This window comes from Diceros bicornis, chromosome 12 (assembly GCF_020826845.1).
Source record: "Diceros bicornis minor isolate mBicDic1 chromosome 12, mDicBic1.mat.cur, whole genome shotgun sequence".
Classification (NCBI taxonomy): Eukaryota; Metazoa; Chordata; class Mammalia; order Perissodactyla; family Rhinocerotidae; genus Diceros; species Diceros bicornis.
In genome coordinates, this window is record NC_080751.1 from 47133589 (window position 1) to 47161033 (window position 27445).

General features: G+C 36.6%; 1 protein-coding gene across 4 annotated transcripts in view; it reads left to right on the top strand.

Annotated features, from left to right (window-relative positions):
* HEATR5B (HEAT repeat containing 5B) overlaps window positions 1–15677 on the top strand; it is a 101517-nt gene extending 85840 nt beyond the window's left edge. For 2 of the 4 annotated variants that reach the window (XM_058551426.1, XM_058551428.1), the window contains 3 exons: window positions 7040–7191; window positions 8654–8867; window positions 14924–15677. In XM_058551426.1, the coding sequence (XP_058407409.1) occupies window positions 7040–7191; window positions 8654–8867; window positions 14924–15228 (671 nt within the window). In that variant the 3' untranslated portion in view covers window positions 15229–15677. The remainder of the gene's footprint in view (window positions 1–7039; window positions 7192–8653; window positions 8868–14923) is intronic. The other 2 variants (XM_058551427.1, XM_058551429.1) reach the window with 2 other exon arrangements.
* Window positions 15678–27445: the final 11768 nt, after the last annotated feature.

The window sequence follows — 27445 nt, forward strand, 5'->3', positions numbered from 1 at the left end:
AAATAAATACACTTTCTATATTAATAAATCTAGGTCAGTTATGATAATAAATACATTATAGATTAGTAAATGTATATATGAATTACATATAAAGTGAGATAAATAACCATAAGCAATATATAGTATTTCTTTTTGTGTTTTTAAATTTACATAAGTAATATCATAATATTTCATTCTACCTTTATTCTCTCACTTAAGAATATGTTTTTTTGGGAGCTATTAATGTGTACATATAAAACTCTCATTCTTTTTAACTCCTATACAGTTCTCCATCACATGTATTTATGAATTATTATTCATTCTCCTGTCAATGGATATTTTTGCTGTTTCAGATTTTTCCCAATTATAAAAATTGCTTCAGTGAACATCTTTATAAATTTCTCATGCACATGTGCTATGAGCTTTTCTAGAGTGTACTTCTGAGAAATGGAATTGTGGCACATTTTAATTTTAATTTTATCAGACGTGGCCAAATTGCTCTCCAAAGTAGCTATATGAATTTACACTCCTACCAGCAGTGTATTATAATCTGTTTCTCCACATCCTCACTAGTACTTGGTATTTCAGACTTAAATTTTGCTATCTGATAGGTATAACATACTATCTTATTGTTTTAATTTGCATTTCTCATTTTCCTAGTGAGTATAAGCATTTTTCATGTTTGTGTTTAATTTTTGGGAAATGCTTATTCACATTTTTGTCCGTTTTTCTTCTGTGTTTGACTTTTTCTTTCATTTTATTTCTGTTGTAAAGAAAATGTCAAAGGACTGAAAACAAAGAATAATAATTAAAGGTTTTCCGTATCACCTATTAAGACATTTCCACACTGAAACTGTGAAACTGTGGAGTGGGCCCAAGAATCAACAGATAGGGCAATGAAACAGAACAGATTGCTTTAAAACAGACATTCATCCACATGAGAATATAATACATGTTAAAGGCGCATTCATTATTCTTCAGATTGTTTATATCAATTAGCTGTTTGAGATATCAGTTCCAGTTAGGCCCTCACCTCATATTGTGACTCAAAGTAAATACCAGATAAATTAAAATGATAATGTAAAATTTTAAAAATAGTTAAACAAAGAAAATATAGGTAAATCTTTTATGTAAGAATAGCAAAAAGTATAAGTCATTGGAAAATATCAATGTATTGGGCTATATAGAAATTAACTTCTACTTGTCAAAACATCTTACATTAAAGGGTAGCTAAAAAAAACGCTGCAAAACTGACAATAATATTTGTCAGTGTAATATCATTTATATACAAAGAAGTCTTATAAGAAAAACACTTAACACCCCAGTAGCAGAAAGAAGAAAGGAAAGAACACACATTAGTTAAAAGGAAGTAGAGATGACCACCAAGCATATAAAAAAATCAGCCACATTGTTATATAAGCAAGGAAACACAAACAAAAAAAAGTAATATAACTTTTTATCTATAAAGCTGATTTTTTAAAAAAATGTGATGATGTACAGCTGGAATTGGTACAAGGAGAACATTTTAATACTTTGCTGAAGGGAGTTTAAAGTGGTTTAAACTTTCAGGGAATCAGTTCTGCAGAATGTACAAAGAGCTTTTAAGAATTTATATGCTTTAACCTTATTGATCAAAAAATTATGTTCAAGGTTTCTATCACAGTCTATTTTACAATAATGAAAATATGTGATAAATATAACTACCTGGCAGTGGGAAAAATTATAAAATATATGATGGTATATTCATTTGGATTATATATCCATTATATCTATTAAAAATCATGTTTATAGGGCCGGCCCGGTGGCGCAAGCGGTTAAGTGCGCGCGCTCCGCTGCGGCGGCCCGGGGTTCGCTGGTTCGGATCCCGGGCGCGCACCGACGCACTGCTTGGCAAGCCATGCTGTGGCGGCGTCCCATATAAAGTGGAGGAAGATGGGCACAGATGTTAGCCCAGGGCCGTCTTCCTCAGCAAAAAAAGAGGAGGATTGGCGGATGTTAGCACAGGGCTGATCTCCTCACAAAAAAAAAAAAAAAATCATGTTTATAAATAACTATATATAAAAAGACTAACCCAAACCAAAAGAAATTAAACCAAAACCTAGAAATTAAATGTAAACTATCACTGGATGGTAGAATTACAAGTTTTATTTTCTTTCCTATACCCTTTTAATAATTTAAACAGTGACCATGTGTTACTTTTATTATCTGAATTTTTTTTTAATGTTAATTATTTGGAAGGGAAAACTTTAAATAGTGTTATTTATGTTACTAAAACTTTTTTCATTAGTTAATATTTTTTTTTATTTATTTATTTTTTGTGAGGAAGATCAGCCCTGTGCTAACATCTGCCAATCCTCCTCTTTTTTGCTGAGGAAGACTGGCCCTGGGCTAACATCCGTGCCCATCCTCCTCCACTTTTTATGGGACGCCACCACAGCATGGTTTGCCAAGTGGTGTGTCGGTGAGCACCCGGGATCCGAACCGGTGAACTCCGGGCCACCGCAGCAGAGCGTGAGCACTTAACCGCTTGCGCCACCAGGCCAGCCCCCAATATTTTGTTTTTTAAGGTAAATTTTTAACAAACTAAAGAAACATTAAATGCCATATACGTATGTAAATACAACATTTACATATGTATATAAATGTATGTGTGTAGATAGATATGAATAACAAGAAAAAGAAATAGTTAATAATTTGTTTAAAAAAATTTTTTATTTTAATTTTCATGTGAGAGAGTCCATAGTCAATAATCATATATTTTTTAAATTGTCAATTATAAGGGAAGGTTTTGATATTTTATCAATATAGTTCATTCATATTAGATGAATTTGAGGTTATGATAAGAGAATTAACTTGCCTAAGATATTCTGTACAGAATTAATTCTCAGGAGACACAGTCAATATGAAGTTGGGATCAAGGCCACAGGTGTATTTGTATAGTATTTGTATGCAAGGCAAGCAGAATCCCTCACCTTACAAGAAAAGTTTTGTAATAGAAAATTTCCATTATGGAAATCATATTTCCTATTACAAAATCTGAGACTTCTGCTTAAAAAAAAAGTGTGTATGTATATACAGGCACACACACACACACACATTAATCTCCTTGGATGTAATGAATCATTCTTTTTTTTTAATTGAGGTCATAATAGTTTATAACATTGTGAAATTGCAGTTGTACGTTATTATTTGTCAGTCACCATATAAATGTGCCCCTTCACCCCTTGTGCCCAGCCCTCAACCCACTTCCCCCTGGTAACCACCAAACTGTTCTCTCTGTCTGTGTGTTAGTTTATTTTCCACATATGAGTGAAATCCTACAGTGTTTGTCTTTCTCTGTCTGGCTTATTTTGCTTAACATAATACCCTCAAGGTCCATCCATGTTGTTGTGAACGGGACGATTTTGTCTTTTTTTATGGCTGAGTAGTATTCCATTGTATATATATACCACATCTTCTTTATCCAATCATCAGTTGATGGACACTTGGGTTGCTTCCACTTCTTGGCTATAGTGAATAATGCTGCAGTGAACAAAGGGGGTGCGTAAGTCTTTTCGGATTGTTGATTTCAAGTTCTTTGGATAAATACTCAGTAGTGGGATAGCTGGGTCATATGGAATTTCTGTTTTTAATTTTTTGAGGAATCTCCGTACTGTTTTCCATAGAATCTGCACCGGTTTGCATTCCCACCAGCAGTGTATGAGAGTTCCCTTTTCTTCACGACCTCTCCAACATTTGTTATTTTTTGTCTTGGTGATTATAGGCATTCTAATGGGTGTAAGGTGATATCTTAGTGTAGTTTTGATTTGCTTTTCCCTGATGATTAGTGATGTTGAACATCTTTTCGTGTGCCTATTGGCCATCTGTATATCTTCTTTGGAAAAATGTCTGTTTGTAACTTCTGCCCATTTTTTTTTTTTAATAATTTTATTAATTTATTTTTTTCCCCCAAAGCCCCGGTAGATAGTTGCACATCCTTCTAGTTGCTGTACATGGGACTCAGCCTCAGCATGGCCGGAGAAGCGGTGCATCAGTGCACGCCCGGGATCCGAACCCAGGCTGCCAGCAGCAGAGCGCGAGCACTTAACCGCTAAGCCGTGGGGCCAGCCCATGCCCATTTTTTGATTGGGTTGTTTGTTTTCTTGTTGTTGAGTTGTGTGAGTTCTTTATATATTATGGAGATTAACCCTTTGTTGGTGAATCACTCTTAAGATTGCTGTAATTTTTTTCCATTTTTAAAACTTTCAATTTTGAAATAGATTTCAAACTTTAAGAAAAATTAGAAGAATAGTATAGTGAACTCCAGTATACTCTTCTCCTAGAATTCACCAATTGTTAATATTTTGCCATGTTTTATTACTCTATAACCCACATATTATTATTGTTATTGTTTCTGTTATTAATTTGGCTGAACCATTTGAGAAAACACTAAAGTCATCATGACTCTTTACTCCTAAATACTTCGTAGATATCCTAAGAACAAGAACATTGTCTTACATAACCACAGAAGAATGATCAAGTTAGGCAATTTAACATTGATACAGTGCTATTATTGTTCATATGCAAATTTCGCCCATTGTCCTAATAATGACTTTCATAGAACTTTTTTCTTTTTATCTAGGATACAGTCCAGAATCATGCATTATGTTTAGTTGTCATAGTGCTTTAGTCTTCTTTAATCTAAGGCCTTTATCTTTCATGACATTAATATTTTTTAAGAGTACAGGCCATCTCTTTTATAGAAGGTTCTTCAATTTAGAATTGTCTGGTCTGTTTTCTCATGATTAGATTCAGGTTATGCATTTTTGACAGGAATACTACCTGAGAATTGTTATGTCTTTCTCAGTGCGTCATATAAGGAGGCATGTAATGTTGCTTTGTCCCATTTTGGGGAATCTTAACTTTAATAACTTGATTTAAAATGGTGTCTGGGGCCAGCCCCGTGGCGCAAGTGGTTAGGTGCGCGCGCTCTGCTACGGCGGCCTGGGGTTCGTCAGTTCGGGTCCCGCGCGAGCACCGACGCACCACTTGGCGGGCCATGCTGTGGTGGCATCCCGTATAAAGTGGAGGAAGATGGGCACGGATGTTAGCCCAGGGCCAGTCTTCCTCATCAAAAAGAGGATTGGCAGATGTTAGCTCAGGGCCGATCTGCCTCACAAAAAAAATAAATAAATAAATAAAATGGTGCCTGCCATGTTTCTCCACTATAAAGTTGACATTTTTCCCTTTTGTAGTTAATAAAGAATTTGTAGGGGGATACTTTGAGACTAGGCCAATTATCTGTTCCCCTTAAAGCTTTCACCCAGTGGATCCGAACCCGGCCACCAGTAGCAGAGCGTGCACACTTAACCTCTAAGCCACGGGCTGGCCCATCTTTGCCCTCCTTTTATTATTTACTTACATGTTTATTAATTGTTACTGTCAGTACAGACTCATGATTATTTTTTTAATTCTGTGGGTCCATTACTGTCATTTTGATGTGTCCTTATTATTTTTTGAGCAGCACTTCCTTTACTTTCTGGCACCAAGATGTAGCAGACTCATCTTGTTTTTTCCCTATTACTGTTCTGGAATCAGTCACTTCTCCAAAAAGCCCTGCTTCCTTTTAGTAGAGAATGATATTTTGATGCCAAATCTTAAAATCACAATTTTAAAATATTATTTTAATTTTCTGACAAAAAATTGCTTGCAATGTCACAAATTCTGAGTTAGAGGTTGTTCTCATTTCACCTAGAATAATATTCCTACTACAGAGGTCTCAGGTTTTTAATATGTATGACTTAAGTTATTGTAGATTGGCTAAATCCTTTGAATTTTACATCTCTTTTTTTTTTCCTTTATGTTAAGGTAATGGACTTATTCTCAGTTATTGTTCTTAGCCCATTCTATTTTACAAAATCGTCCCATTTGCAACAACATGGATGGGCCTGGAGCGTATTATGTTAAGTGAAATAAGCCAGAAAGAGAAAGACAAACACTGTATGATCTCACTCATATGTGGAATATAAACCAACACATGGACAGAGAAAACTGGACTGTGGTTACCAGGGGCAGTGGGGGTCGGGGGTGGGCACAAGGGGTGAAGGGAGACATATACATGGTGATGGACAAACAAAAATGTACAACCCAAAATTTCACAATGTTAGAAACCATCAAAACATCAATTAAAAAAAAAAAAAAAGTTGGTATCCTCATCATGAGATAATGTTAGTATATCAAATATGTATGTTCATAATCCTGATAAAGTACTGATTATCATTGGGTATTTGTATTTGACAAATTAGCCCAAATTCACATAAAGAATATTCAACTGTGGAAGAAATGGTTATCACAACATAGTTTGAGTCTCTTATTTTATGTGTTCAGTAGTATTGTTCTTTAGAATAAAGGTACATATTTGCTGTATTTCTAATTACATACTATATTTCCGTTAGGTTTAAGTTGTATCTATTCCTGAATAAATGATTGCAATAGCAAGAAAGTCTTTAAAATTATGAGAATGCTGTCTTCAGGAAATTGTGCAAGATTTTTTTGTTTATGGTTGTATAGAATTTATAGGTTTCATATTTACTAAATGGAAAGGTGATGTCACTAAGGAAGTCTACTCTGGATTTTTAAATTACCTGGAATATTTTATCATAATCATTTAACGTTGTTGAAAGGAGAGTGTTTGGAAATTTTTGATCAGTCTAAATTCCAAAGAAGTTAAATGACTTTTAATTTTATATTTCCATGTTGTCTTTCATATTTAAATTTGTTTCCCATATTAGAGTTCTTATTAGGATTTATGCTTGAATTTTTTTCAATTAATATTGTACCATCAAGGAGAAAAGACTTAAATACAGAGATTTCTAATCAAGTATCCCTGTTTCCTCAGTAGTAGAGGAGTTCTAATCATAAAGTTGTTTATGGACTGTATTAGAATAAAGTCACGTTGCTATAAATGTTGTTGGGGATGGAGAGGATTATTGTTCAAGATTAAAATTCTAAAACATTTTAGAAAGAGCACGTTGCTTTCCTTTTTCATATAGTTCAGTATTTCATTATTCACATATTTCAGAAGATTCTATGCCAGCGCCTGATGAAGTCAGCATGTTAACAGCAATTGCACTCCTCCTGTGGTCTGCTAGTAGTGAAATAATAGGAGTCCAGTCATTACAGAACGGCTGCATGAACAGATTTAAAAATGCATTGAATTCATCTGACCCGTGGGTAAGTTACACTTAGAACAATTAAACATAGAAGTAAACATTCCACTTTATCAGGAAAATTTCAGATTGATTCATTAAAATGTGTGATACATCAAATGAAAACCTAAGTATTTGCTAGGTGGCTTTTAAATAGAAACACTGGAGAAGATCACTGGTTTAAGCACTAGGAGAGACACATGTGTATGTTTATTTACATATGCAGAAATTCTCCAGTATCTAAAATATTTCATTAACCCTAGTGTATATTGGTAGAGACTATACATGAGTCCGATTATATTTTTCACCATTTACTTAATGACATCAAGGGCATTAAAGAATAAATATATATTATTACATGTTTTAATAAACCTATTGGAAACTCTAGCTTTTCTAGAAAGTAAATTTTATTGTTTTACAATGTCAAAGTCTAGATTGATGATTCTCAAAGCTGCTGCACAGCAGAAAAAGAGCAATTTAGTAACATCTACCTCTCTCTTCCTAAATCAGCATTTCCAGATTTGTGGCCCAGAGATCTGTATTTTAAAAACACTCCCCAGGGGCCAGCCCTGTGTTGTAGTGGTAAAGTTTGGGGTACTCCATCTTGGCTGACCGGGTTCGAGGGTTTGGATCCTGAGTGTGGACCTACACCACTCGTCAGCCACGCTGTGGTGGCGACCCACATATAAAGGAGAAGATTGGCACAGATGTTAGCTCAGGGCTAATCTTCCTCAAGTGAAAAAAAAAACGAGAATGATTGGCAACAGATGTTAGCTCAGGGCTAATCTTCCTCAGCAAAAAAAAAAAAAAAAAACACCACCACTCCCCAGGTATTTCTTATGTCCAGTGATGTTTGGCACCTTTTCTTCTACCAAAGCACTGAAACAGTTTTTTTCTACTATTCGTCCCATATGTTGATGGACCTTCCTTTCTCCTTCCTTTCTTTTTTTTTTTTTTTTTGGTTACTAATGTGAAATCTTTCTAATCTAAGTAGAGTCACTGAGACTACTTTCTAGGCCTAAAACACTTAAGTTGGTGTAAGTAGTCATTTCCAGGGAATCCAAATGGATTTGAGGTGTCTAAAGCAATGTATTTTTATAGCTTTGTTTGACGTGATTCGAATATTAGCCTTCCTTACTAGATGTTGTAAGTTAAAGTGGGAAGGTAATTGTAACTTAAAGAAAGAATTAAAAACAGAAATTAGAATTCTGGTTTTTAGCTTCTTACACACTATGGAAATAAATTATATAAGCATGGTAATTTGGCAGTTAACATAAAGAATATTTGATTAATTTCTTTTCAGTTAGTTTTAGGTAGTTAGCTTATTGGAATTTTCATTACTCCATTTCTATAAATAGAAAAAGGCATTGATTCATCCCACATTTCTGTTTTCATCCTGCAGTATCACTTCTTTTCAGTATATATTAAGATGCAATGTGATTGTAGAGCAAATAACTATTAATTAATAAAATGATTTTCTTATATAGGTTCAAGCCAAATGCTACCAGCTTCTCCTCTCAGTCTTCCAACATTCCAATCGTGCCCTTTCAACTCCCTATATCCATTCATTAGCTCCAATAGTGGTTGAAAAGCTAAAGGCTGTTGAAAGAAACAGACCAGCCAGTAACACAGAGCTTTTAGCTGTTCAAGAAGGAATCAAAGTTCTTGAAACATTGGTTGCTCTTGGGGAAGAACAGAACAGTAAGTATTTTCTTTTAAAAAGCCGCTAGTCTAAAATGAATATCTGGGGCCTGGTGGCGCAAGCGGTTAAGTACGTGCACTCTGCTGTAGCCACCCGGGGTTCGCCGGTTCGGATCCCAGGCACGCACCTACGCACCATTTGGCAAGCCATGCTGTGGCAGCGTCCCATATAAAGTGGAGGAAGATGGGCATGGATGTTAGCCCACAGCCAGTCTTCCTCAGCCAAAAAAAAAAAAAAAAGAGGAGGATTGGCAGATGTTAGCACAGGGCTGATCTCCTCACAAAAAAAAAAAAAAAAAATATCTGTATTATATATAAATCTTATTTGTTATTAGACATAGGCCATTACAACAGTAAGTTTACTAAGGAGTGGGTACTATCTGAAAGATTAATGTTTTTGCTTATGCTACTAACAATGTATTGAGTTGATGTATGTTTATTTTTTATGAGCAAGAGGTTACTATAAATTACCGATGGCATTTCAACAGAGTGATATTTTTATTTTCTAGGAATGTACTCTTTAAGAACTAGGAAAAATATGGATCTTTAATAGAATACATTCTGGGCCAGCCCCGTGGCTTAGTGGTTAAGTGCGCACGCTCCGCTGCTGGCGGCCCGGGTTCAGATCCCGGGCGTGCACCGACGCACCGCTTCTCCAGCCATGCTGAGGCGGCGTCCCACATACAGCAACTAGAAGGATGTGCAACTATGACGTACAACTGTGTACTGGGGCTTTGGGGGGAGAAAACAAATAAATAAAAATCTTTAAAAGTAATACATTCTGGTATTCATAATAGAGGTATAAAAGCTTTATACCAAATAGGACCAGATTAGTATTAATACCAAACATCATTATTAAAATACCTCAAAATTTGAAACTGTAAAATTTTTTTTATTTAATGAAAAACTGCCACATACATCCATTTAATGAGAGACTTATGCACCTTAATACCTGCTCTTCTTTATTCTCTGCTTAAGTCTTGATTTCATCACAGTCTAAAATTTGTCTTTTAAAAAGTGATTTTTTTCTGTGTGTGTGTGAGGAAGATCGGCCCTGACCTAACATCTGCCAATCCTCCTCTTTTTTTGCTGAGGAAGACTGGCCCTGGGCTAACATCCGTGCCCATCTTCCTCCACTTTATATGGGACGCAGGCACAGCATGGCTTGACAAGCAGTGCGTCGGTGCGCGCCCGGGATCCGAACCAGCGAACCCCGGGCTGCTGCAGCGGAGTACACGCACTTAACTGCTTGCGCCACTGGGCCAGCCCCAAAAAAGTGATTTTTAATTGTTGCAGAAAGACTAAACTTTTTAAACTAATACTTTGTGACTGAATGTTAAAGTGTTTCCAATTTTTCAAGATCATAAATAACTGAGATGAGTATCCTTATACAGAAATCTTTGCACACATTTTTTATTATTTCTATCAGATAAATTTCTAAAAGTGAAATTACTGAGTCGAAGGAAATGCACATTTTTAAGGCTTTTACTATATGTTGCCAGGTTACGCTCCAGATACAAATTATATCCATTTTTCTATCATAAATTTTTTCCTCTTCCCTTGAAAAAATTTCACACGAAATTGGTAAGGTAGTAGAGATTTTTAAAAAGCTATTGCAATAGCTTCCTTATAAAATAATAATCCAGAACTATGATAATGGAAGAGAAGAATGCAGAGGTGATTATTAAAAAAAAAATTTGATTTGACTTGCTGAGTAACTGTTTATAGGGAGCAAGAGAAAGAGAAAGCCAGATATTACTGTGTTATTTGGAAGAAGCGTGGAAGCAGTGTCAAAATTAGAAAAGTCAGGAAGAAGGGCTGTTTGGGGGGAGCTGATAAGTTTAGTTGAAATTAGATATTAATAGATTATTTGGGTAGAAATGTTATGACTGACATCATGGCCTATGTTTGGTAACTCAACATAATTTTCTCTTTATTTCTATTTTACTCACTGTAAACTCCATAAAGATGATGACTAATTCTTCCTCATTTTGTAATCCTAGCATTGAGCTTATTGCCTTTTGCAGAGTCAGTATTTTAAATATGTTTGAATTGAGTTGACTCTTGGGATCAATTCCTTTTAACAGCAAGAACATGTTTATATATTATTTGTGAAATTAAATATAGTTTAATAGTTAATTAGACTTCAACAATGTCCATAAAATAAATAACACTTTTATTTTCCAAATGAGTTAATTAATTTAAGGTATGAAATAACCAAAGCACTGTACTTTCCGCTCTTCAGCCAGACCAATTTGTAGTATTAAGTATTAGTGAGTTATATCAGCATTAAGCACCATTCATTTTTTGAAGAACTGCTTTGCTCAGATAACACGTTTTGTACTACAGCAAGACTTTTAAGAGGTAGACTAAGCAATTGGCATTTTTGTAAAACTAAATCTAATAATATTTCAATAATTATTAAAACTAATACTTAATACTATAATATATAGTTATTTACATATATATTATACAATATATAGTAAGTTATACTTAACACTAATATATAGTCATATAAAATATAGTAATATGATTGTAAGAGCGTAAATTTTCAGCTTTTAAATTTATTACTCAACTTTTTTCACATCAGTTACAAATGTTAATTTTTCATTTTAACTTTACAGTATCCATTATAAGAAAAAAATGGTTTTGTACATGCGAAGCTTTCCTTTACAACTTGCCAACACACACATAAAACTATTTGTAGGGAAAAAATTACAGTATCCATTATAGAAACAGACAGTGAATGTTTTCTCATCCAACATGACCAAAGTTAGAAGCTAAAAATGTTGGAATTATATTTGACTCTTTTTTTTTTTTTTTTTTTGGTGAGGAAGATCAGCCCTGAGCTAACATCCATGCTAATCCTCCTCTTTTTGCTGAGGAAGACTGGCTTTGAGCTAACATCTATTGCCAATCCTCCTCCTTTTTTTTCCCCCAAAGCCCCAGTAGATAGTTGTATGTCATAGTTGCACATCCCTCTAGTTGCTGTATGTGGGATGTGGCCTCAGCATGGCCGGAGAAGCGGTGTGCTGATGTGTGCCCGGGATCCGAACCCAGGCCGCCGGTAGCAGAGCGGGAGCACTTAACCACTAAGCCACGGGGCCGGCCCTATATTTGACTCTTAACTCTTGTTCATCGTCTTGATTCAATCTGTTACTCAAAATTTGTCCTATTTCTTTTTGAAACTTCTCTAAGATTCGAGAGAAACTTGCTTCCTATTCTTGTATCTAATCATCTCATAAATACATAACGGTAATAGTTTCCTAGCAGATGTTCCCCATCAAATTTACATAAAACAATTTTCTCTCTCCCTTGTTTAAGAATTTCAAGTAGTCTCCTATTGCATCGTCTGAATATCTTTGCTCAGTTTTCAAAACTTACTCTGCTCCCCAGTGTGTACCTGCTGACCTGACCAGACCAGTTTTCTCATGCTGCCCATTTTAATCTCTGTTCATTGTCCATGCTATTTTCGCTCTCATCAGGTGTTTTCCTCCTCTCCTTTCTTCTTATACTAATCTACTAAACCTACGTCAGCTCTCATTTCTTTAAGAATAATATTGCCCAATTACTCAGCTCACTCTGATCTTTCGATTCACACGGTTTCTGTGGTGGTTATAATCAACCTTATCTTATGGCCTTGCAATTTTAAAATAATCACTAAAACTATAAAATCCCAAAGTATTCCTCAGCTTTGTGAATCTTTTGATGAACTCCATATCTCAAATACTAACTTATAGGTTTTTAGCACTTAGTTCTCTAATTGTTCTAATTTAGCACTTAGTTCTCTGATTGCTGTGTACTCTTTTCAACTAGGTAATAAAAAGCATTAGGTAGAGATGAATTATGTATTTCCTACAATGCTTAGCACATTTCTAAATACTTGATGGGTATTTAAATAATTTATAATATATTTTTCTAATTCATTATATTTTAAAACTTAAAACCAAAACCTTACCTTTAACCTGCTGTTGAAAACCTCTTCTGCTTTAGTAAGCATAATGTACTGAAGACAATTTCATATTTATTTAATAAATCACTATTATATTTTCACTATGAAAGCTCTTATACAGTAATATTGAAAATATTGGAAATTGAGCTAAATCTAGTAGATTGGAGGATTTACTTGGGACTTTTACAATACCAACTTGTTCCCTTCTTTTTTCTGAAATTTTAATATAGAAAAAATCCAATTAATTGAAAACTTCCAAGTGGTTTCCAAGGGAAAGGGAAGGTATGTGTTGGTTCATTCATTCAACAAATAGTTATTGAGTGCCTGCTATGCACCAGGTACTGTTCTAGGCTTTGAGGATTCAGTGTGAAATAAAACACACAAAGGTCCCTGCTCTCATGGAGCTTACGTTCTAGTGGGAAAACAGACAATGAACACCCTCCTCCACAAATATGTCTGTATCTATTTTATATATGGATATAAAATTTGGCTATAGATATATATTTGTAGATGTATTTATATACAATTTTATATAGACATGAAAATGGATATAACTATATTAATTTTAGTTGTAGATATAAGAGTGAGATGCAGAAACTGATAGGTGCTATGGAGAAAAATGCAACCAGGAAAGAGGAAGCTTAGGGCCAGAGTGGGATTGGGGTTCTGCAAAGGCTTCACTGATTGTCATCACTGTCTTTGATGTCATCTCTGAGTGTTATATCCCACGTTCTGTGTCAGATGCTTCCTGCTCCCCTACAGCCTGGGCTTTAATCTTATCTATTGTCATTCTACAAAAATTAACTAATTAAACGCAGAGAAAGTATTCTCAATGTTGATTATAAGATACATATATACACATACACACATATATGTGATTACTTTTTTTTTTTTAGAAAAATATGAGTTTAAATGAAATTTATATTCCAGGATGGAGTAGTTAATATGGGAAGACAAAGAGACTAGTAAAAGGAAATTAAGCCTCCAAATAAAATTTTTTTTAAGGGCTTGGAATTTATGTCAGCCAGACATGGGTTCTAATTTTTTTGTGAGGAAGATTAGCCCTGAGCTAACATCCGATGCCAATCCTCCTCTTTTTGCTGAGCAAGATTGGCCCTGGGCTAACATCTGTGCCTATCTTCCTCTACTTTATATGGGACGCCGCCACAGCATGGCTTGACATGGGGTGCGTTGGTGCGCGCCTGTGATCCGCACCTGCAAACTCCGGGCCGCCGCAGTGGAGCACGCGCACTTAAGCACTGCGCCACTGGGCCAGCCCGGAGTTCTTGTTTTTTAACTCTAAGTTTATTCCCTTATTTATGAGGGATTTTTCTCTCACTTACTGTGGGTTTTGGGGGATGATGAAATGGGAAAGAGTTGTATGTCTATTTTAAAAAGAAAGAAATACCTAGTTTTAGTTAAATAATAGTAAATAGATGCTGTTCAGGTTTCTGTTTCCTACTCCAATCTCTCCATTCTGCAATGCCCTTAAAATTTTCATAATCTTAGGGCCGGCTGGTGGCACAGCGCTTAAGTGTGAGCACTCTGCTGCGGTGGCCCAGGGTTTGCAGGTTCAGATCCCGGGCATGAACCGACACACCACTTGTCAAGCCATGCTGTGGCAGCGTCCCATATAAAGTAGAGGAAGATGGTCACAGATGTTAGCCCAGGGCCAATCTTCCTCAGTGAAAAAAGGAGGATTGGCATTGGATGTTAGCTCAGGGCTAGTCTTCCTCACCAAAAAAAAAAAAAAAAAATTTCATAATCTTACTCGCAAAATACATTCTACCAGATGGCAGTTGTAAAGTGTTTATTCCTTTTTAACTGTTTAGCCAGTATTTTTTTTAATAAATAAAATAAATTAATGTAAATGTAAAATACACAATCTTAATAAACCTGTTTCCAACCCTAACATAGCTTGAGCATTTAGTAAATATTTAATATTGATTATGTGTTATCATTGAGATCTAAAATAGATTGTGCATGTTTACTTATATTTTATTATAATTCAGACTACTGTGGTAATTGCCTAGTTTTTAAACTAAAGTTTATTGTAATTTTCAGATTCGTGATCATCTTCAGACTTTATCTTTGTTGTTTGCAGGAGTCCAGTTACTTGCTCTTTTAGTTCCCACTTTGATCTCTTACCTGCTGGATGAAAATTCTTTTGCCTCGGCAAGCACAGCTTCTAAAGATCTTCATGAGTTTGCACTCCAAAATTTAATGCATATTGGACCTCTGTATCCACATGCTTTCAAGACAGTAATGGGAGCAGCTCCTGAGTTGAAAGTACGTTTGGAAACTGCCGTCCGAGCAAGTCAAGCCAGCAAAGCTAAAGCTGCTGCCAGGCAGCCAACCCCTACTGTACATTCGGCACCAACAATTAAGCTAAAAACAAGTTTTTTTTAATTTACCATTCCATTCATTTTTATTTATATTATCAAGTGGCACCTAATTAGTGATAGCCACTGAATCGTTCCAGCCCATAGGGTCTACTTTATTTGTATATTGGTATTGTATGTTTCCAAGTAGGTTAAGTGAAATAATGTTCACGCTGCCTTCTGACTTTGAAGGAGTGATTTTTTTTTTTAATCATGTGGTGAATGTGCTTTCATTTTTCTCCTACTAATATTTCTCTTTTATTAATTAATTTATTTTTAAATATGAGCCATAGTCTTTTAAATTCAAATGCAAAAAATAAAACAATTGTATCATGTAGTTGGGCAGCCTATTGATATTGTCCTGAAAAAATTTAATTGAAAAACAAGCAGAATTTTAATTTTGAAATAACCAAAATAATGGAAAGTGTCTGTTTCATGGTATATATAATATGAATAAAGTCACATTTTCTTAGCATTTCTCAAAATGTCCTTACCTTTCTGATAGATATTTTTACTTTCATATTAGATTACTAAATTATGCTTGTGTGTATTTTAGTTGTTAACTGAATTAAAGCTCTCATTTAAAGGTCCATTAAAATGTTTCAAATGTGGAATAATGTTCTGGTTTTTTTAATGGCTAAAATTTGGCCTCAGTTATGTTTTGTAATTACAGAGCCTTGAGTTTTGGCTGTGATGGTTAGTTTCATTCATCAAATATTTATTGAGTGCCTACTGTGTATAAGGCATCAAGCTGAGTGCTTCAGGGCATTACAAAAATGAATTAGTCATAATTACCGTTATGCCAGTCTCTCACGCAATGGGAATTTTACCACGTCAAATAGATAATTGGTGAAATGAATGTTTGCCACAGCATGTAGCAAAAATTAAACACCAAGTTTTACCAGACAATGTTACACAGACTGTATTATCAAAAGCAAGTCACCTTTCTGAACATTCCAGTGTATACCTGTTTATCATTTGCTGCCTCCTATTTATTCTCTCTCATACCTTCACCAGTTGGCAGCTCACATATCCTTGCCTTTCTTCTTTATTTAGTCCTTTAGATACCTCAGATAGGTGCTTTCTCTTAACCTATTTTCTTGCTGATTTTTATTTCTAAAAACAAAAGGGTTGTTTTTTCATTTCAGATTTGTTTTTCCTCTGTTTTGTTTTTTTATAACAGTTTAATTGAGATATAATTTACATACCATACACATCACCCTTTTGAAGTGTACAATTCAATGGTTTTTAGTATATTCACAGAGTAGTACAACCATCACCAGAATCAATTTTGAACATTTTCATTACCCCAATAAGAAACCCCCTACCCTTTAGCTATCACCTCCCCAATCTCTGTGTTCCCTGTCCCCCCAGTCTTACACTACCACTAATCTGCTTTCTATCTCTATTGATTCTCCTATTATGAACATTTCATATAAATGAAACCGTATAATGTGTGGTCTTTTACGATTGGCTTCTTGACTTAATGTTTTTAAGGTTCATCCATGTGGTAGCATACATCAGTACTTCATCCCTTTTCATGGCTGAATAATATTCCATTGTGTGTATACCACATTTTTTTATCCATTCATTAGTTGATAGATATTTTGGTTGCTTCCACATTTTGCCTGTTATGAATAATGGTGCTGTAAACAATCGTGTACAGTTTTAGGGTAGACATATGTTTTAATTTCTCTTGCGTATATACCTGGGAGTAGAATTGCTGGCTCAAAGATAACTCCATGTTCAGACTTAAGGAACTGCCAGACTGTTTTCCAGTCTCCCTGTTTCTTGCACACACAACTTCTCTTCACTCGTCTATTTATAAGTATGTTTATTTCTGCTTTGGCTATTTTCTGCTGTTCTTGGTCCCTCCCAGGCTTTTTCCATCATTTCCCACTTCAAGGTAGACGGCATCATGCATTAGCAATGATTCTCTCTTTTTTGTCCTCCTTCTCTCCCTCCATACCTCTCTTCCTCCCTGCCCCGCAACGCCCCCGCCGCCTCCAGTACATCTTGATACTTTCTCTAAACTCTTCTGAGCCACTGACAACTTAACGTCTGATTTTCTCTGATCATATCTGTAACAGGAAGCTCTGTTTGAAGAATTATATTTATTAATTTGGTTTTTTTTAATTTATTTATTTTCCCCCCAAAGCCCCAGTAGATAGTTGTATGTCATAGGTGCACATCCTTCTAGTTGCTGCATGTGGGACGTGGCCTCAGCATGGCCGGAGAAGCGGTGCGTCGGTGCGCGCCCGGGATCCGAACCCGGGGCCACCAGCAGCGGAGCGCGTGCACTTAACCACTAAGCCACGAGGCCGGCCCTATATTTATTAATTTGTCTCACTGCCCAACCCATGAGATTTTTCTCGCCCTGAGTAATCATATTTATTTCATCATGAACGTTCAGTATCAAGAAGCTGAAAGGAGAAGCATCAGGATAGTCAGTGGATTCTTTCTGTAGCTTAATCTGAACAGTTTTAATACAAGAAATAAGGTATCTTTTATTTGTTTTCCAAGTTCTTGTTAATCAATATTATACATTTGAATTCTCAATTTAGTTAGAACTAAGCTCTGAAGTCAGATGTCCCTGTTTTAAGTAGGTTCTGCCATCAACTAGGTATAGAACTTTGGACAACCGGACTGTTTAGGGGTTTCAGTTTCCTCATCCATAAAATGAGAGGGAAAATTACTAGGTATTGCCTCGACGATCTTTTGCACATCTAAAAAGTACATATGTCAATGTATTTTTTATGTATTATCTCATTTTTTCAAGAGAGTGAATCTTTGGCTGATCTTTTAATCTTCACACATAATGTTATTTAGTCTGATAAGTAGTTTTTACATGTGTATAAAATTGCTGTCAAAATGACAGTATAAAATATATTAAATCCAAACAGCAGTTAAAATATCACAGCTTATTGCTATCGAGAAGAGCTCCAGTTCTGTTGTGTGCCAGGCACTGTGCTAGACACTTTATTCATTCTTTTCATTCAAACAACGCCGAATGATGAATATAATTAGCCCAATTTTCAAAGCACATTTAATTATATGAATTACTATGCTTCACATTTTCTTCATTCTTAATTGGAATTTTTAGGTTGATGCCAGAAATGGCTAGAGTACAGCTATAAATAAATTTCTTGCCTTATGCTTTCCATCAGATGAATTGTTTTTAAAACCTGATTTAATCATTACACACCTATTTCTAGTTCTGAAAGCTTATGAAATTATTATTTATGGGCTTCACAAAATTTTACTTAAATAAATAAGAATTTCATGTCTTAATCATAATTTAGAAAAATCATCCTGAGCTAAGTGTTTGGTGCTGTCACTAATGTGAGAACCATGCATGCACAAGTGACCAGTACAACTGTTTCTTTTCCTTCAGGAGAATTTGTTCACAGCCGTGGTCCCCTATCCACAATACTCTGTCTCTTTTTTGCCATTATAACTCAGGGGTTTCCATTTCAGGCATTGTTTTTCTCATACCCGTATACTTCTTTGCCCTTTTTCCCCTTGACTTTCAATGCAAGTCAAAAGAATCTGTGAAAATTTGAGTGAACTTGTTTGGTTTTTACAACTTTTAACTTTGATTATTCATCCTCTCTTTAAATCTCTTCCTTCTTTCCAACTGACTTCCAGTTATATAGGAAAATACCTCTCTTGTTTTATTTGTGAAACAAAAAAGGGCTTTAATCTCGTCTAATGAGCATAAAAGAATCAGGAAAAATGAAAGTCAATTTTATACATTATTATAAATTACATATATCAATTATGTATATCAATTTTAATTATAAAATTTGCAATCATTAAATTTTGGAGAAATTACCACAATTCACCATACACACCAAATTACTGTTGATATTTTAATCTATTATTCTACATTTGTAATCATCCTGCAGATAGCATGTTGTATCCTGCTGTCACCACTTATTTTATAAGCATTTCCCCATGGAATTATTCTAATAATAGTAATGGATGGATTTAATAACCATCATTTTTTTATGGCTACTTAATAGTGGATATACCATTATTGACTTAGCCATTTCCCTATGCTTGGGTACTTGGTTTCTAGTTTTTACATTTTAATAAATAATTCTGCATTTGACTCTTTAAAAATGAAACTTTGGGGCCGGCCCCATGGCCTAGTGGTTAAGTTTGGTGTGCTCCACTTTGTGGCCTGAGTCGGTTCCGGGCACGGACCTACACCACTTGTCAATGGCTATGCTGTAGCAGCAACTCACATACAAAATAGAGGAAGATTGGCACAGATGTTAGCTCAGGGCGAATCTTCCTCAGCAAAAAAAAAAAGGAAACTTTGTAGATTATTTCCTTGGGATAGATTCCTTAAAGAGGTTATAAAAAATATGACGTGTGAATTTTGATACACATTGCTGACTCAGAAAGTGATGCTTTTTGAAATAATAGACATGAAAATGAAACTGGGTCATTGTTTTCCAAATTCCAAAAAAATGCCTGGGAGTGCCATTAAATCTCCTCAAATATTTTTATATACCTAAAAATTTTCTTAAATGGCATTTTAGTTGACTGTAAATCATGAAGCTAGTAGAAAAACTTAATGGAGCTTGGGCTGTTTTTAGTAAAATACACTTGTTAAAACAAGGAAGGTGACAGTCCTACTCTACACACTATGGGACCCTGGTGTGTGGAGGGAGGCTGTGGTGGTGGGAGGATCAGCTTCAGATGCCATATATCAAGAGCAATGACAAACTGGTGTGTGTCCAAGCCAAGTGATAGAGAGCAACTAAGGGTAAAAAAAGGGCAAGATGATCATTTATATTCAGATGGGAGGATCAGATAGCTGACCACACCAAGAGATCAATGTTTCAAATAAGCAGTTTGCAATGGAACATAATAGAATTTTCTAAGAAAGCTGTTAAAAAATGATTGCCTTATGATAGTGCGTTCCTTGACACTGGACATATACCAGGAGAACTTGAATTCCTGTTTGTCAAAGATTTTTGAGGGCCAGCCCGTGGCTTAGCGGTTAAGTGCACGTGCTCCGCTGCTGGAGGCCCAGGTTCGGATCCTGGGCGTGCACCGACCCACCGCCTCTCCGGCCATGCTGAGGCCACGTCCCACATACAGCAACTAGAAGGATGTGCAACTATGACATACAACTATCTACTGGGGCTTTGGGGAAAAAATAAATAAAATAAAATCATTTATACAAAGATTTTTGGTATGATTCTCTAATGCTGTCTCTTATTCATTGATTGGAAAATTATTTGTGGAACACCTACTATATGCCAAGCATTGGGAATACAATAGTGAACAGTCAAGCAAAGAATCTGCCATGATTTGTTTACATTCTGCCTGGGGGGAGAGAGAGAAAACAATCACAGGCTCTGATAAGTAGTTGGAAGGAATGGGATGAAGTATGTTTGATAGAGAACAATAGGCAAGGATTCCTTCAGAGGGTTGTCGGATCCCTAGCCTCTCTTCTGCTCTTCAAACTTGCATAAGTGACTACTTACCCATTGGTTGTCTCAGGGACTCCTCAAACTCAATTAATTTAAAACTGAACTCTTCACCTCCTTATCTAAAACCTGCTTCTCAACTCAAGATCTCCTAAACAACACAACTATTTTATCCTGTTGCATGACCCGTAAATCGTGGTATCATCCCTGACACTTCCCACCTTCTCCCTCACTATGCTTAGTTCATCACCACGTTTCCTAAATATCTTGTCAAACCCTTCATATGTCTTCATTGCCATTATTACCAGCCTCGTCCAAATCACCACATTTGATTGCAGTATAGCACAGAGGTTGGTGTGGAGCATAAGGTCAGTTTGCCTGGGGGAGAATCTGGTTCTGTCACTTACAAGCGGTGTAACCTTGGGCAACTCACTGGTCCTCTTTGTGCCTCAGTTTCTGCATCTGTAAAATGAGAACAATAATCATATCTATTTTATAGGGTAGCTGCAGATTAAATGAGTTAATACTTGCAAGCAACCTTAAAATAGTGCCTGACCTGTAGAAAACAATTTAGAAATGTTGGCTAATATTTTCCACGTGGAACCTAAAATGAGCTCAATAAATTCACATCTGATACCTTGCTGAAAACTCTTCAGTTGGTTACCTTCACATTAAGAACAAGCCCTTAAAATGACCTTCAAGGCCTGCATAATCCGGCCCCAACCTACCTCATCTCCTCGTTTTATTTCATGCTGTTCCTATGGCCATACAGTAGTGTTCCTATCTGTCAAATGAAGATAATGTTAGTACCTGCCTCTTGGGAAGTTGTAAGGATCAAGTTAATGCACATAAAATGCATTACTTTTTTTGACTAAATGCTCAATAAGTACTAGCTATAATAATAACAATTATTATCACTTTCCTCTTGCTCTTTATGTGTCAGCTATATTGGACTTCTTTCAACATATCAAATGCGCTATGTCGTTTTCTTCTCCAGGTGTTTGAATTTGGCTTAAAAAGCTCCATTCCACCTTCTAGTGAATTTATACTCTTCCTTTATGTTTTAATCTGGTTACATTCTCATAAAAATATTGCAGCATTAATTTGGTTATTGCCATATACTCAAAACTGTATTAAATTATCTTTTTCCCCTATAATGAAAATATATGTATTAGCTCTTTCAGCTTGAATACAATCAGCTCATTGGTTGCAACGTTACACGTTATGAGTTCATGTGAAATTGTACATGAGCTGGTTCAAACCACTCCTTCTCTTGTTACTTTATGTCCTGCAGCTGGGGGAAATCTGGGAAAGGAGATAACATAGATAATGGTAGAATTTTCCATTACAGAGAAGAACTGCCAGTGCTAAAATTAACACGTATTGAACAACAGTAGCATGTTGAGGGCCTGCGGAGTAGAGAGAGAGGTAGTACAAGCAAAATAGGTTAAATCTTGTTTGAGAAAAGTTAAGAAAACATAGGTCTTCAAAAATTAAAAGAAAAATGTACTGGACCTCTTTAACCTCATTCATTTTTCTTGTTTTTCTGGCACAATGCCCAGATTTTTTTCCCTCGTCATTTTATTAGAAAAATAATGTATCCCGTTGAATTCTTTTGAGATACTGACTTAATTTATGTTGAAGGACTATCAGATGGGAGTTTGGGGAGGCGATGCTGTTCTGAGCAATTCAAACCTAAATGATGATTGGGTGTCTTCTGCTGAAAAAAGTCTCCACCTGGAAACAAATACGTCTCTGTTGCACTGTTGGCAGGAATAACCAGTTTTCAAAAATGTTCTTCTCGCCCCCCGCCCTCGGTTTTTTTATTTAACAAAGATTATATTAATTGTTTGAAATTCAGTTCCTGCCTTAGAAATGGGGCACCATAGTAATTTTTTAAAAAAGAAGAAGAAAACAATAATCTGTTGAGCAGAGCTTTCATTCACTGGAAATTTTAAAAGACAAAAGGGTATAAAAGCAAGGGATGGAGTTGATGGAGAGAAAGGAAAAGAATATGTTCAAAAACCAGTTTATCTTTGCTTAGAGAAATAGAATCTTAAGTTGATCACCATCAATATTCCAAGAGAAGTCTTGCTACGACTTCAGAGCGATGTTATCATTTGTCTCCCCCTGTATTAGATATTTAGATTTGTTAAAGCAATCTTGATTTCAGATTTTAAGTATTTATTTCTCTAAATATCAGTCACTACAAAATTAAAATTAATTTTAATTTCAAAATTAAATTTTATCTAAATAGTTAAATTTATTCAAATAAATTAAATAAAGTGAAATTTAAATTAAAATTAGGCAACTCTCTAATTTCAACCACACTCTTCCAAAAGAAAATAATAGTAATAATAATAATAAATAATAGAGGCTATTTTCCCATCTTATCACAAGACTGTGATATAGATTTAATTCTTGGACTCCCAGAAAAAATTTAGATATTAGAATTCCTCCACTTCCCAACTTGTGATTGGCTGTTTCCCCAACCCAGTCATTACCAGACTTCAAAACTAGGGAGTAAGTTTGGAGGCTGAGGAAAGGTAGAAGCAGAGTAGGCAGAAGGGACAGGTGACAGAAATTAGGGAGTGGGCACATGGTAGAAGGGGTTGATAAATAGTGGTTTATTGAATATTCCTTTTCCCCAAAGTTCTGTTCACCCTAGCAGAGGCCTCTCTCCAGTCCAGCAGTCCACTCCTTTTCTTCTGGCCAGAATTCTGAAAGAGCCATCAAGTTCAACTTGGAAGCTTTTCTTTGAGCAGTTAAAGAGTCAGAGACCCAAATAACTTGTCATTTAAGGGCCGGCCCTGTGGCTTAGCAGTTAAGTGTGTGCGCTCCACTACTGGCAGCCCAGGTTCGGATCCCAGGCACGCACCAACGCACCGCTTCTCCAGCCATGCTGAGGCCACGTCCCACATACAGCAACTAGAAGGATGTGCAGCTATGACATATAACTATCTACTGGGGCTTTGGGGAAAAAAATAAATAAATAAAATTATCAAATAACTTGTCATTTTGAACAGTTTTTAAAAAATAGCACTCATTTTTTTTTTTTTTTTGTGAGGAGATCAGCCCTGTGCTAACATCTGCCAATCCTCCTCTTTTTTTTTTTTTTGGTTGCTAAGGAAGACTGGCCCTGGGCTAACATCTGTGCCCATCTTCCTCCACTGTATATGGGACGCCGCCACAGCATGGCTTGCCAAGCAGTGCGTCGGTGCGCACCCGGGATCCGAACCGGCAAACCCCCTGCCGCTGCAGTGGAGCACGCGCACTTAACTGCTTGCGCCACCTGGCTGGCCCCAATAGCACTCATTTTTTTTTTTTTTTTTTTGTGAGGAGATCAGCCCTGAGCTAACATCCGCCAATCCTCCTCTTTTTTTGCTGAGGAAGACGGCCCTGGGCTAACATCGGTGCCTATCTTCCTCCACTTTATATGGGACGCCGCCACAGCATGGCTTACCAAGCAGTACTTCGGTGCGCGCCTGGGATCCGAACCAGCGAACCCTGGGCCGCCGCAGCGGAGCGCGCGCACCCAACCGCTTGCGGCACCGGGCCGGCCCCAGCACTCATTTTAATGAGAAAAAAAAAGAGCAGATGAATTGTCACTGTGTAGAACTATAATCCCTACCTCACAAAGCATACACATATAAACCAAAAAATAGCAAACACTTCAATTATCTAAATAACCTTCTAGCATTTCACAATTTTTCACTTTAAACTGGTTATGCTGATATATAAATCAACATTTCGACAGCTGCTTTCTGTGCTTGGAAAAGAAACCCTATTTTTTTGTGTCACAGGCTTTATTAATTATAAAATGAAACAATCAGGAAATCAGCAACACCTTGAGGGCTGAGGCATACGTAATAGGTGTAGGCATTAATTTTTTTTTAAAGATTATTTTAACTCTGCTGGATTAAAGTTCTGAATAGGGGATGAGAAAGGAAAAAGAACAGTTTTTGAGCCCCTAGTATTCATGATTTTTACAAGTGTTATTTCAGTTAGTCTTGTGAACTCTAGCACAATAACAGCTATCATTATTCACTTTATACTATATATCAGGCACTGTGTTAGGGGATTTACATTTCTTCTCTCATTTAATCTTCACAGTAACTTTATAAGGTAAATGTTATTCTCATGTTAAAAATGAGAGAGTTGTGGCTGAAAAAGTTAAACCATTTGTCTAAGATTTCCAGACTTGAAAAATTGTAGTGTGAGGAATAAAATTTAGCTTTCACTAATTGCCATATCCTTTCTAGTTATTGTTTTTTTTTCAAATTCAAAAACATTTTTGCTGTAGTGACTGAGAATGCACATCAAGTGGGGGCTTCTGGGATGCCTGCAATGTTCTGTTTCATGATCTGGCTGGTGGTGATGTGGAAGGGTTCAGTTTGTGAAAGTTCATTGAGTTGTTCATTTACCACTTGTGAGCTTTTCTGTATATATGTTACATGTGATAAAGTGTTTACTTAAAAAAAAGTAATTCATGCTGAATACAGAAAATGAAAAATATAGACAAGCACAAAGGGGAAAAAAAAATCACTGGTAAGCTCACTACTCAAAAACTAACAGTTTCAGAAGCTGATTCAGTATAGGAGGAAATGATGGGATTCATGGTCCTCGTTCTCTTAAAGAAATTTAGGGCAAAAGAACTCCAAGGGAAAGTCTTCTTTCAAAAGTAATGTTTTTTTGTTAAATTACAAAAGAATTAGTACCACATATGGAAATTTTTAGAAAAAGAGAAAAGTAAATTTCTTCAGAATTCCACCTTAATATAATCATTCTTAATATTTTGGTATATTGAGTGACGGTGTCATGACATTATAGATCATAAATAGTTTTGTGTATAAACAAGTCCTTGAAAAGCAAAAAGATATTGAGTAAGAAAGTCGAACTATGCACTAAAGCACAGTTGTATGTGGGATAGTCCAAGTTATCTATAAATTTGTTTTATAGTCTGTTATGAATTGATTTAAAGGCCTTTTCAGACCTGTCTTCTAACTATTAGAGAAAAAAATAGCTCTTAACATTCAACATTGTGAGATTACTTAAATCCCTCAGATGAAAAAACATGCCCTTGTTCATTATTGTCCCCTTGTTACTTGATAGGTCTAAGTAAGAGAGGAGGCAATGTGTTAACGGAAAGATCAATGAACTGGCAGTCAGGAATTCTGGTTTCTAATCTTGGCTGTGCCACTCCTCAAAGCCTCATTGTGGACAAGTTTCAACTTCTTTGGACTTTAGTTTCTTGAGCTGTAGAATGACAGGATTGGGCAGTATCTCAAAGGACAATTACAGCCAAAACAATTTATGACACAGGGAATTTGGCCAGGCCTGGATCAACCTTTTATTATAATAAAGAATGAACTCATAAAGCAGAAACATTCAGTAACTGGGAGAAGAGAGCCTGCCATCTTTATTTGCAACCAGAGCAGGTACAACGTGTTTCCTGTCTTTTCCACATGTAGCCATGGGAAGAGAGGAGGGTAGAGCACAGGGACAGGATGTCCTTCCTTTACATATCACTCACCAGACTGTATCTTTAATTTTTTTCATAACCATCAGGTCTGATACCCCACAAAACAAAAGAATTACAAAAAACTTATTCGGGTGATAAATTAAGTACTTAAAATCATTTTCATTTGTTAAATTTTTTCAGGCACCTTCCTTTCATTATGGTAGTCTGAAGTTATAATGACGTAATTTCAGGGATTTCGGAGACGGATAACATTTACCGAGAAACGCTTGAAAGGACTTTGGTGTGCCTTTGTAGGCTAATATTGTTGCCAGTTTGCAGGTGAACCGTGGAAGAAACTGGGAACGGGACAAGTGAAAATGAGAAGCGCCTGCATACCTAAGACAGTTCTAGGGAGCAGAAAGGGGACTTTGTTCTTTTAGGTAGTGTAGCTTTAAGGCACTGTGAGAATTGATTATATGCTTGCCAATCTCCCTTTGATGACAGGAACTGTGTCCTTTATCTTTATATCCCCAGCGACAGATATAACCGACAATCAAATATTTGTTTAATTGAATTGAGTAAAAACTGCACGGAAAAAGGAGACTGAAATAACAGAGCCTTGGGTATCTGAAAATTTACAGGATTTACTGCAAGATTAACTGCAAAGGGAAAGCGACTTGAGCGGAGCACTGTTTCAGATGAGGTGTGAACAAACCAGAATTTGGAAGAAGCTGAACGCTGCCAGTCTAGGAGAGAGGTCATCAGAGTTCTTTATCAGTGAAAACTGATCAGGCAACAGGTTTGAACCCCCGAGTGAAAAAGAAAGGCAGGAGCGATAGCGATACTCGGGTTGGCAGAACTGGGGAATGTCTTGGATCAGAGAAACACCGAAGTCGGAGCCGAAGAGGGAGGGCTGAGATCGGCTGGAGACCCCAGTGCAGGGGCCGGACCGGAGAAGCTCGCTTTGAGCTTGTTTCTTAACAGAACTACCAGGAAACCCTAAAAGATGTGCAGCTCGGGCCGGTATTTTGGCGTGATAACTTCCGTATGTGAGTGTGCGGCAGGGAGCACCGCCCGATGACTTCCGCGTGCGAGAGAGACTGGAGCACCGCCCCCCCGCGCCTAGCCCGACCGCGAGGAAACCCGCGCTGCCCGCGGGGCCGCCCTCCGCCGTCGCCGGCCGGGGCGGGGCCGCGGCCGCGCCCGAGCCGTACGCATCCCCACAGGCCGCCTCCGCCGCGGACGCCCGCCCCACGCCCCGGGACTACATTTCCCAGCAAGCCCCAGGCCGCTCGCGCGCCGCAGTTGACCCATTTCCCGGCCCGTCCCGGGCTCAG